Source organism: Electrophorus electricus, chromosome 20 (genome assembly GCF_041902795.1).
Source record: "Electrophorus electricus isolate QZ-2024a chromosome 20, ASM4190279v1, whole genome shotgun sequence".
Lineage (NCBI taxonomy): Eukaryota > Metazoa > Chordata > Actinopteri > Gymnotiformes > Gymnotidae > Electrophorus > Electrophorus electricus.
In genome coordinates this window covers 17,595,732-17,608,619 of record NC_137516.1, presented here as the reverse complement: position 1 = coordinate 17,608,619, position 12,888 = coordinate 17,595,732, and the positions used below count along the sequence as shown (strand labels likewise).

Genomic DNA, 12,888 nt, shown 5'->3' with positions numbered 1-12,888 from the left:
TTCTAGCCTTGGCACATAGTTATCCATAAAACTAAGAAAGAAGGAGTTAGTGGCAGTACTAGCTAGCATCTCTTCAATCAGGAAGTTGTTGCTGTGATGTCATGCACTGTGTGAAGTATGACAACAAGCTTATATTTGGCCAAGGAACAAAGCTAATTGTTTCTTCCAGTAAGTTAAATCATTCAATTTTTCATTCAACTTTAAAGTTCATTTTTAAATATCATTTAAAACTTAACTGGATGTCAAACATTCAGTCAAAATCTATTCAATTTATTATAGTTTATAATGCTACACATTTTATAGACGTATATAAAATTTCTATACTTTTTATTAATCTGATATTACTGAAATTAGATTGAATTGTTAATTTTATAACTTTAAATATTGTGTTATTCTACCAGCAAAGCAAACAAAAGTACCTGAGGACTGTTATAATCAAGATTATATTAGTTAATCAATCGTGAAATGATTAAAAACCCCAAAATGAGTTTGATATTTTATTTTAAAGAAAAAATAAAAGAAAAAAAGAGATATAAGTTGTTTCAGTCACCAACAGTACTTGCTGAGTAGGCTTCAAAATGACACCAAGTTCAGTCACCTAGTTAGACAGGGTGAACTTGTTGGACAATTTAATGACAAGATTGTTTGAAATTCTTAATAGATGTTTTGCAGAGGTGTCCACTTGTGTGCAAATAGTGCAAACCAAGCATTTGGAGATGAAACGACACACTGAAAGTGTTTTTGCTAGGGTGTTAGTTGATGTGTGAGTTATAACAAGATTATCTTTGGAACAGGAATAGAACTAACTGTTCAATCTGGTAAGAAAAATTATAATACATTTCCAAAATACATTGCAAATTATTATTAAGAACAAAAACAAGAGTTACAACCTCTGCATGTATTATATAGTGCATTAGATATCTTGCATGTCATTGGTGTGGATTAATTGATACAGAGTATAGCTCTGTGTGAAATCAGCTGGAGTAGCAAAACTTATATTTGCTAAAGGAACTCAATTAACTGTTGAAACGAGTAAGTACTTGCATATGATGGTGAAATATTAATCAAATAGACTGCAGAGAATGTATTTGTGTAAAAATACTTTTTACATTTTTAATCATTTCACAGTTATTGACATTTGCATAAAATACATTCAAGTGACTGCAATGATTATTTTAGTTGTATATTTTATTTTCCCATAAAGTAGCAGAGATACACTATGATATCCATATCAAATGTTAAAATACTGACCCTTGAGGTCTCATCATCTGTATTAAAAGATGGGCTTCAGTTCAAGTATAATTTCTATGGGCAGGAATCAAACATTTATACAGTTACTGAAAATCATATTTGGAATTGGAATTCTTCTCTTTTTGACATGTTTTTGCATATCAATGTCATAGGGTACTATGAAGTACTTACAAGTACTTACAATACTGCATTATATATTTTCAAATTAGCTGAATTTGTTTCTTAGATACTTCAAAAATATCACTTTGTTCAATTAAATTTAGGATTGAACATTACAGTTAGATTATTTATAAATACAGTACTGGAATAACAACATTTTTGAGACATCAAGGAGAAGAGTAATTGATACATATATTTACATAGTGTGACTGATGGAAGAAATAAGATCTACTTTGGAAGTGGAACCAGACTAGTAGTTAGGAAAGGTAGGGATTGATAACATTTGGAGACTTTTGACTTTGAGCGTTTTCCTCATGACAGTTAATAATGTTTATTGAAATAATAGCTTTAACCATGAATTTAACTGTGTTTGGAGTAAGAGGAATTCAAAGGCAATTCCTGAATTTAAAGCATTCAGAATGAAAAATACCACACTTGGAAATTAGATATAGTGACAAGCAATATGACCTTACATTTTTATAGTGTATAAATATCAAAAAGTAAACAGTAATAGATACAATTTCATGAATTAATCCTATATAGTCTCATGCTGTGTGAATGATGGCTATAGCAAATTCATATTTTCATCTTGCACATGGATTACTATTGATTCAAATAAGTTATCCAATAGATTACAAAACAATTATTAGGTGCTAAACATGGAAATCATGAATATTATAAATTTATATTCAATTCATTATTACCCATAAGAAACCATAAAATCTGATATCAAAACATCAAAGAAGTGCAGAATTGGTTCCACTGAAAACGAGTGAAAACGGTTTAAGTAGCTGAATGTCATTGCTTGTGTTTTTAATTACATTTCATTAAGTTTAATTAAGTTTAAAAGGTGCTGGCGCTGACCAAGTTTTTTAAAATGTGATTTAATATGAATCACTTTAAATACCAATGTAAAAAATCTCTTAGTGTGCTTAGGGTGTTTTTTTTTTTGCTTAAGTGTTCATCAGTGTGTGTATGATGGAATGCAAAGGATAATCTTTGGTGCAGGCATGAGACTCTTCATAGAAACAAGTAGGGTTGCTCATTCTTTATTCTTCACTTTGTAAAACTAAAGAATAGAAAAATGTTCTCTGAATTACTGTTGAACTAATGGCATCTAATATTCAACTGTTTTTCTATAGTAGTACTGTAACATGTAACCTCTAGAGGTGTTTGTAAAGATTTGTGTAGGATGTCCTGAGTAGGTGAGACACTACTCCAATTGATAAAAATTTAGAGGAAATGAAGGTGTTCAAAGCCATTGTTACTGAATCAGCAAGTAACGACATCTGTGTCTTCCTGCTGCGGGTAGAGCTGACCAAATCTGTAATCAATGAAATAATGATTATTCTATGACATAATCATTTAAGTACATTAAATCTAACCTAATAAAAAATGGAAAAAATGTAAATTCTTAGGACAAGCCATATCTACCAGCAACCATATTTATTTGTGGTGAGTTAAAAAGCACATTCCTTTCTTCAGAAACATGCATAGGTACAAACAATATTCTTATATTTGCAAATTATAAATCCATCAAATTTTATTTAAGTATGCCTTACATATGCACTTTCATTAAGTGAGTTCATGTAACTGGTTATTACCTACCTCCATTTAGTGTTTGTAAATTAAAACACTTGTCATCAGTAATTGTTGCAAAATATGGCACTGTGTGACTTATTCTGGAAACAAACTATTGTTTGGATCTGCAACTTTATTAATTATTGAACCAAGTAAGTTAACATTTAAGTTAAAACTAAATAAATAGGATATTCTGCTAGACCACCTACACATATGATTTACATGAATTATGTAAAATCTATCTTTCAGTAAAGTCCGTGTTTTATGTTAACATACCTAGTTTTGTTAACAGATAAAACTGAATTACTTAATTGGGTTGGGACTCCTGGGACACTGTGTTTGGATTCTGTACAACTGAAATTGTAAGAAAAAGATAAAAATACAAAGCCCTATTCTAGTCCTAACTATAACCTTTTGGCTTGTGCAAATAATTGGTCATGTTGATATAAGAGTATTTACATAATATTTACATAATATCATATAATATATAATATACACTAGACAATTTCAAGAAACAGATATGTGGATATAATATTTTATGCAGTGTATTCCAGAATGCACTGTATAAACCAATTTGTAAAAATAATTACAAATATGCCAGGAACAAAATTCTACATCCATCTATCCTATCCAACAGTTAATTATTAATGCAATGATGAATAAAAAATAAATCAGTCCAATTTAACACATCATCACATAGTTTTAAGTGAAAGTAATTTGCTTTGAATTTGGACAGTCACCACTGTAGAACAATGTGTCCCAGCACTTTGAAAGTTTTTGCTCAGATGTTCATCTATGTGTGAATAATGCACAGAAGATCATCTTTGGAGCAGGGATGAAACTCTCTGTAGAAGCAAGTAGGCCAACTCTTATTATTATAGCCATCAATTTTAAATGTGAAAACCTTGATTTACATTGTCGTTCTTGCCATTCATTAATCTTACGTTTGTGTGATAATGTGCACAATTATGTTCAAGTGGTGATTCATGTCAAAGTTGCTTATGCTATTCAGTGTGAATGTTTGGGCAGGATTGGAGGTGGTTGTTTAACAAATTGAATTCTGACCTCTGTCTTGGCTAGTTAACCTTCTGAGCTATGATTGACAAGTTAACTTATGAAACCATTATTAATGAGTCCTCTGCAGCTGGTTAATGGAGCAGAATGGGTTTCTCAGCATTTTATATTGTTAAGTTTATTTTACACAAAGTTTGTATTTTAGCTAAATAACACGAACATAACAATATTACTCATATAATCATTTTATCTGTTTATGGATGTCATTTATTATAAGCAAATCAGATCAGTTTTATTTGGAAAGTTATAAAAACACCTGCCAGTGGTATGTGTAACATTTAGACATATTTAGGAAAGCAGAATACTACAAAACAACATACTAATACAATGTCCTCCGTGAAGTAGTCCTTTATATTACAGGAAATGAGAAAATGGTCATGTAGGCATTGTGACAATGATATGATCGAATACTTTAATAAACTTGACTCATTCAAGATATTTGGTAAAGGCACAAAGGAGATTATTAACACAAGTAAGCTCAGTATCTCATTTCCTAATGTTTTATTGTTATGTAGTATAATAATGTGTGACATCTGGAGCTTTTGGGAAGCTTATAGTAGGAAAAGGAACCCATTTGATAATCGAGAAGCGTAAGTTTCTCATTCATATATATTTCAAATGTTTAATATCATACCAATTCCTATTCTAAAGATAATGCTGAAATTGAGATATTTTCCGTTCTTAATAAACATAATTTTAAATACTCCTTAAAATCACCCATAAATCAGTTAAGTCTTAATTTAATGTTTTTACACCATATTAATGTATTAATGTATTAGACCATACAAAAGCATTTACAGAGTCAGAACTTTAACCACATCATCAGCTGATACCATGCCTTATTCACACTACTTATTAATAATATGATTATTACCTGAGTAGTACTTCAAGTTAAACTAAAAATAATGCAATCATAATAATTAGTTATGAAACAGTTTTGGATGCAAGTTGTATTTTTACTTATGACTAAACATTTTGAAAAATGTTCAGTAAGATTGTGCTAGCTCATATACTGTGGTGTTTATGTTATGTTAAAAATTATACTGCTACCTTTGCGTAAATGGTAAATGTTAGTCCTGTGAGATAGCAGGATTATAGTATTAATGCATTTAAGTTTGATGTCTACAAGTCATGACATTTATTACAAAAGCGTACTACTATTCCTGGTACATAATTTTATATAAAACATGCCAAAAGCAGGCGTTATTTTCATAAGCAGTAAATAACTCTTCAATCAGGAAGTTGCTGCTGTGATGTCATGCACTGTGTGATGTATGCTAACAAGATTATATTTGGCCAAGGAACAAAGCTAATTGTTTCATCCAGTAAGTTCTTTTTTCCAACCATTAACTTTAAAACAAAAAATGGTGTAACATTGACAACTTCACTATAACTTCTATATATGTGAATCTATTCAGCCTATAATTCTATAACACATATTTTGATTATTCTAATTAAAATAGAATAATTTAGATTTTGGTTGGAATGTTATAGTACATCTATAATCCAAAATATTTAGTCATTCCACCACCAAAAACAAGCAAACTAAAACTAGTTTACTGCATTAGAAACTTGTTTGTTATTTAATTAACATTTAATTGAAAAACTTTAGTGTGGTCTTTTGCTTTAAACAATCTAAATAAAAAAAAGCCAACAATTTGTCTTGTAAGACATCTAGAATTGTTGCATAATTTAAGGATTATAAGTCAAGTCACTTTTATAGCTATTAAGACATTCAAGAACCTGTATGACTAAAATTCTGCATAGATACCTTGCATATATGTTTGTTCATGTGTTAATAATGTAAAAAAACAAATGTTTGCGAGAGGAATACTACCTGCTAGATAGTGACAGTGACTGTGTTTATGTTAGAGGGTTTGTTAGTGTGTGAATTATAACAAGGCTATCTTTGGAAATGGAATAGCACTGACTGTTCAGTCTGGTAAGAATAATACTGATAATATTATTTAAAAAAATACAATACAAAGTATCATTAAGAAGCTCAAATCCTTTAACATATAAAAATGATTATATAAAGTTAAACTTGCATTCTACTTTAAAATACTACTTTTCAAAATAAATATATAAAGAACAAAAATAAATATTCCAACCAAAGAATGTATTATATAGAATACTAAATGAGCTCAGAGTTATTCTCTCTTGTTCTCTCTATACAGTGTTATACGCTATGTTTGAATTACTATAGTGTAATGACATAATTGATGCAGAGTATAGCTCTGTGTGAAATCAACTGGAGTAACAAAACTTATATTTGCTAAAGGAACTCAATTAACTGTTGAAACAAGTAAGTATAACACATATAATACATACAGTTTAACTGATAGTGAGTTGGACATAATGACATGAGACACTAAAGCAAAAACTAACTTTATTGTATGGTATATTGTAATATCACACCATGTATGGTGTAATAACTTCATTAGCAAATATTTTAAAGGCCATAATACACCATTAAAAAACATTTTTGATAATAATATTTTATGTCAAGTATATGCTAATTCATGTGCTGCACAGTTTAAATAGCATTGGCAATTACTGTCTAAGGAAATCATATTCATCAGTTTAGCATTTAATATTTGCATTGTTGCCTTTAATAATAGCTTTATTGATTTTGGTTTAGCCCAATAGTATCAAAGTCACCAACCTACAAAATAAAGCCAGCAACCTACAATGCATCAAATGATTTTTACATTTTCATGCAAATGTCTTCATTTAATAGGCAAAAAGGTCTTTGTAAAAAAAAACAAAACAAAAACAGAATAAGTCTAAACTTTATTAGCACTGGTGAATGTTGTAGAAGTAGACAGATTCTTGTTCTGTGTCCACTGTCTGTGTGAATCCTGGATTCAAGATAATTTTTGGAAGAGGGATCCAAGTAATTGTTCATGCACGTAAGTCATCATTTTTATGATGAACTTTTTCTCTGATGTTGTTGGAACATCTAAGATGAATGTTAATCTTGTACTTTGTTCCATCAGTGACCCCTTAATCTGATTTATAAAAAGGAAATATGTACATGCCATAGTGGTCAGATATAGCTTGGATAGCAACAAATAAATTCTTACCATCAGCAATGATTACAAATCATCATTTTGATTCTGTCTGAAGTCAATACAGGACCAAAATCTTCATTTGCTAAAGAATCCAGTGGGACTCACAAAGGAGGACACAAAACTTTTGTTTGCAACAAAAGCATTCGGGATTAGATTATCACTCTAGTTATATTTGTAAAGCCAGCTGGATGTGAGGAGACACATATGTACCATCATTATGTCGTCATATATACAGTTGGAATACTTTTAAATGTTTAGATAACGTAATACATTCAAAATATTTCCACATTACCTTATTAATGTCATAGGGAAAATAAGAACAAATACATAATGTAACATTCAAACACAGGACAAGAATGAGGTTTGTCTCACTAGGTTTTTGTGTAGTGACTAATGTGTGTGTGAATAATGGTTTAAAGATAATATTTGGAAAAGGAGTGGAACTAACGGTTAATTCAAGTAAGTTTTGTATAATGATGTCTTTATAAGCCTACATTCTATATTCATTTTCTCATCTGATTTTCAGTTTCTTAGATACTGGAAAAGTATTGCTATAGTCAGGTAAATTTCATCTTGAGCATTGAAATGAGATTCATTATAGAGATAGTTCTGGAATAACATCTTATTTTGTAAGATCAACACAGAAAGCAATTGAAATATAGATTGTCTAGCTGATAGTTATTTACTTCGGAGGAGGAACTAGATTAATAACTGATAAAAAGATTCCCTTTTGATTTATGACATTTAATAAAGCCTGTGGAAACAATAGCCTTAGTTATGATTCAATTGTGATTAGGCAAATAAGGAGTACAAAACATTCTGACTGAAAACTATAATATGAGAATACAGAAACCAGATAGTGACAACTAGGGACACATGACCTTGAAGTTCTAAAGAGTAAATACACACAAATTCATGAATTTATGCCATATAGTGTTATGCTGTGTGAATGATGCTTATGGAAAAATCATATTTTCAACTTGCATCAGGCTTACTATTGATTCAGGTAAGATATTCAATAGTTAAAAATGGATACTAAATTGTCATACATTTGGTAGTAGGAGAAGTAAATTTAAGAAATTGTAAATACATATATTGAATATATTTTAAATATTCAAATATCCATGGCTCAGATTGTCCTTCATTGGTTAAAATGAATAGAATTCCATGCAGTTTAAACATGAACTATATGGCACGGTGGCTTGGTGGTTAGCACGTTTGGCTCTCAGAACTAGGGTTTTGGGTTAGAGGTTTGGGTTTTTGGATTTTGGGTCCCTATCTGGTTGGAGTTTCCGTTTTCTCCCTGTGTCTGTGTGGGTTTCCTCCAGGGTCTCCCACAGTCCAAAAACATGGAGGGTAGGTTGATTGGATACTCTAAATTGTCCTGTGTGTGTATATGTATATATATAATGTGTGCATGTATGTCCAGTGATGGTTGGCGCCCTGTCCTGGATTTAACCTCCTCCTCTTTCCCTGCGCACAGCGCTGTCCCCCAGGGGGCTGTGGTTTCTGATCGAGAGTACGCTGTATGCAAATTGCCTGCCACTTCTCATCAGGTGTGAGTGTGTAAAGAAAAGAAAAAGAAAAAACAAAGCGATATTTGTAAAGCAACCTTGAGTTTGTGAAAGGTGCTATATAAATGCAACTAATAATAATAATAATAATAATATGAAACTAAAATTTCTATGGAAATAGCAGAATAGCCATTTTATTCATATTTACATTTACAATATTATTCATATGATATGCAAATAAATTGTACTCATATGATGGAAACCTAATAGAAAAAACAAACAACCCAGACAATATCAAAAATATAAAATATAATACAATATCAAATCTTAATCTCATTATCTATTATTTTATGAGTAAATGACAAAGCACTTTTGTAAATCGCTCTGGATAAGAGCGTCTGCTAAATGCCATAAATGTAAATGTGTAATGGAGTGTAAAGGTAACAAAATATTTATCCTAAAAATTCCAGGAAAACATTTTCCACTAAATAGCAGATTTGTTGATGGTGTCACTTGTTGCATGACTGATTTTGATTATTGTTTGACAAAGCTTATAGTTCAGTCAGGTAAGTTAAAATGTTTTCAACATAAATAATTTGATTTGATCATTTAAACTGCAATTTAGAATTACCTGCAACAACTGCAAATGTAATCTTAAACACATGGAGCACTGCTCCTTAAAAAACATGTAATACTTTTTTAAAGTAATGCTAAGATGCTTACAAGCTTTGTATATATCCGACTGAGCTTCCCAGAAGGATTTTCTACTAATTTTTCTACTATAATTCAGGACTTTATTGAAGTAATTTTCTGTACATTTATTTCAATGCGCAACAATGCACAGAGAGACAAAACTATGAGCATATATGCTGATAAAGAAAATTGATAAACAATATTATACACTGTTAAAATCTGTGAAATCTGACTGAAAAGTCATTTCTGGACTTCGAATTAAACTCAGTTGAAAGGAGTAAGTACTAAAAGAATGAAAGTATGAAATTTCAAATATCCAATATGTATCATTTAATTTATACATTATTTGGTCAGAAAATCTTACATTTTCTGTCAACATGACAGCTTTATTTGAAAAATGTGGTAGTTTTGTTGTATAGTTAAGGACAGTTATTTGGGATTTTATTTTTTCAAAATTAAACAAATGCTATCAAATGCAAATCTAATTCTTGCTGCACAAGCAAACACTGTGTGACTTCTGGATACAAGATTGTCTTTGCCAGAGCCTCCATTCTTACTGTACAATCAAGTAAGTTTAATATGTTTAATAAGAATTAAAACCTAAATCAGAACAAAAGCTCCACTTATAATTCAGTAATCAATTCAGACAATTCAAAAGATACAAAACTTTAAGATAAATGTCTGAGACCTGCAGGCTAACATGACTGTAAGGGCCAATTTTCAAAGCAATGTGCTCTGTAAATGTAAAGTATGTTAGAGGTAATGACATTAATAAAATATGGCTGATTAAAGCCTAACATCCAAAATGTCCCATCTGTCCTTAAGGTATAGACCACATCTTGTAAATTAACTGGTGCTTTCAGATTATTATATTCAACAGCCATTTATCTGATAAATTTAGAAGCTATTTCACTGTTTCAGTATTTGTATTGAAGTCTTAGCCTGTGGGACTACAAGCATAAAAGTAATTTTTGGGCAAGGGACAAAATTAATAATAAAACCAAGTAAGTATGCCATTTTAATGCATTTAATACAAAGCTGGGTTTTTATGTCATTGAAAAATTGCAGTATTTACAAATTATAGTTTTTTTTTTCCTTTGGTTTAGATAACTTTTCAAGATATGAAATATTTGCCATTATCTAAAAACATGTATCTAGATCTGATACATGATACATGGAAATCAAAACTGAGTTTACATTGCCCCTATCTATATTTGAAGTTCATGATATCTTAGATAATGCTTAAAATGCAAACTTTTTTGATACTTTGGTCAGTAACTATTATATTTTCTGTCAATGTATGTGCTGTATACTTTTTTTGTTGTATAATTAACAGTTAATTGGGCTTTTAAATTAAACAAGTAGGATTTGTTTTTTCAAAACTAAATAAATGCTATCAAATGCAAATCTAGTTCTTGAAGTACAGGAATCTCAAAAATAAGCTTTTCATATTTCATGTATTGACAAAACAACATAATAAATTATATATAAAAAGATTTATTGTTAATGTAGTAAAATCAAATTGTAATCAAGATCTTTTTAAGATCTTAATTTTAATTTTAATTTAAATGATTCTACATGCTTTTACTAGTAAACTAATTTGTAATATAAAAAATAAATATAGGAACAATAGGAACAGTATACAATATTTACAAATGAAACAGCATTCTCAGTGTTTTTGTACTAAAGACACTTACTGTGTGGTTGACTACACTAATATTATGTTTGCCTCTGGTGTATGAGTGATCGAGAAAAATAAGTAGAATACGATAATGTAGTTTGTAGACTACAATTAGAAAGTAGAATACAACAATACAGTTTGCAATCTTTAATATATATCACTTTTTATCAGATCCAAATTAATTCTGCATAAACCAAAAGTAACTTAAAGTGTTGTTGTTGGTGGTGGTGGGGACACACACACACACACACGCACACACACACACACACACACACACTCTCCTAAGATAAAAAAAAAGCCCATTAGTTTAACATGACACTTATGTTATATTTTTTAATAGTCATTAACTTAACACAGGAAAAGAGATGATTCACTCACCCCTGGGGAGCAAAATCAAATTGCCATCTATCAGCTAGTGCTCAGAGTCTTAGCATAGTGTAGCTAAATGCTCACATTAATTTTACTTTTTGTACTGTGAATGTAGATGATACTGCTGACAGTGTGTTGTGAATGGACATACCTAGACATCAGTGAGACAAATTAACCAAATGAATGGACCTAAATGTTTAAAATCACAAACTCCTTCAAAGAAACGACGTTGATGCAGCACTGTGCAATAATGGAACAAAACTATACTGTGCATCGTCTGAAAGAAATGACTTTAATTATATATTTGGAATACATAAATATTTGGAAAGAAATTGGATAACTAAACTATTTGATGATGTCAAAACACTAAAAAGTCACTGAATGTGGAAGTCCACAAAACACCTTTTGATCCATTCATACTGACTGCATGATAAAAACTAAATAGCTTAGATACACACTAAACAAAAATTCTATAAAATGAAATTTAAAAAAAATGTGTGATAAATACAGCGTCTTCTTGACTGGCTGCATCTTAGACCCTTTACTTACATCTGTTCACTATAGGCCTATCCATTCTACTGCCACAAAAACAAAATGTTTCAACCTCCTTTCCTCTTTATTAGGCTAAACGTTATTAATACCTTTTCTGCATGTACAACACTAAATATAGATGCATTGCATCACATGCTTTATCTTTCTACATAAATTTCTACATATCTTTGAGAAAGACCAATCATTTACACATATCTTTGAGAATAAAACGATAATATACAGAGTAGCTGGATTCTAAACACAATCAATTTTGATATAAACACAAGGTTTGATTGATGGCAGAGGCAAGTGTGAACAACCACTGATTGCTGAATATACGTGTGAAGGGTATTCATTCATTCAATAGCCCACTAAAAGCAGAGAGGGCTCATGGGTAAAAAACAAAATAGAAAGTGTATGAGTTGTGTATGGGGAGATTTAAGCAGTAACATTTACTATTCAATAACAGAGAAAACACTGAGACAGATACATTTATTTAAATATACATCTGTATTCATATGCACATTCAGTTTCTATCTTATTGCTGTTCCCTTCATTCACCTGACTTTATGAGGGTTCATGGATGTATTATTCATTGGCTTATTACTGGTTTTCTTTGATTTACTGTTCTTCTTTGATGTCATTAGCTTTGATTAGTTAATCAGCTGACTTTTGTGGACTTTCTTAGTTGTGCCTTTACAGAATGCAACTTTATTACTGTATAAGCTGACATTATAACTCCTATCATCTGTACACAAACAGAAAAATACACATCTTTATGTCTTAATATGCTTATATGTTATTTTAGTTTTATCATATTTCTCTTGCATGTAAATTCTGAATTTATTTGTCCTCATTTTAGTGCTGGTGCACCCTTTCCATTTCCATTTCCATCTAGGTCAGCAGAAATTATTTGGACAACCATGTTAATTATCATTTATGCAAATTTCATTTGATTTTA

The 12,888-nt window shown here is 30.4% G+C and overlaps 1 protein-coding gene across 28 annotated transcripts in view; it reads left to right on the top strand.

The window, feature by feature from the left end:
- Positions 1 to 12,888, top strand: part of LOC145652601 (M1-specific T cell receptor alpha chain-like) — a 54,085-nt gene that overhangs the window by 38,750 nt on the left and 2,447 nt on the right. Inside the window, exon 1 of one of the 28 annotated variants that reach the window (XM_081703461.1) lies at positions 87 to 168. The exons of 23 other annotated variants lie outside the window; for them this stretch is intronic. In XM_081703461.1, coding sequence (XP_081559587.1) covers positions 102 to 168 — 67 coding nt within the window. In that variant the 5' untranslated portion in view covers positions 87 to 101. Of the gene's footprint in view, positions 1 to 86; positions 169 to 2,405; positions 2,443 to 3,811; positions 3,849 to 5,308; positions 5,391 to 7,480; positions 7,599 to 12,888 lie in introns of those variants that run through there. 4 more of the 28 variants (XM_081703464.1, XM_081703466.1, XM_081703462.1 and 1 more) reach the window with 4 other exon arrangements.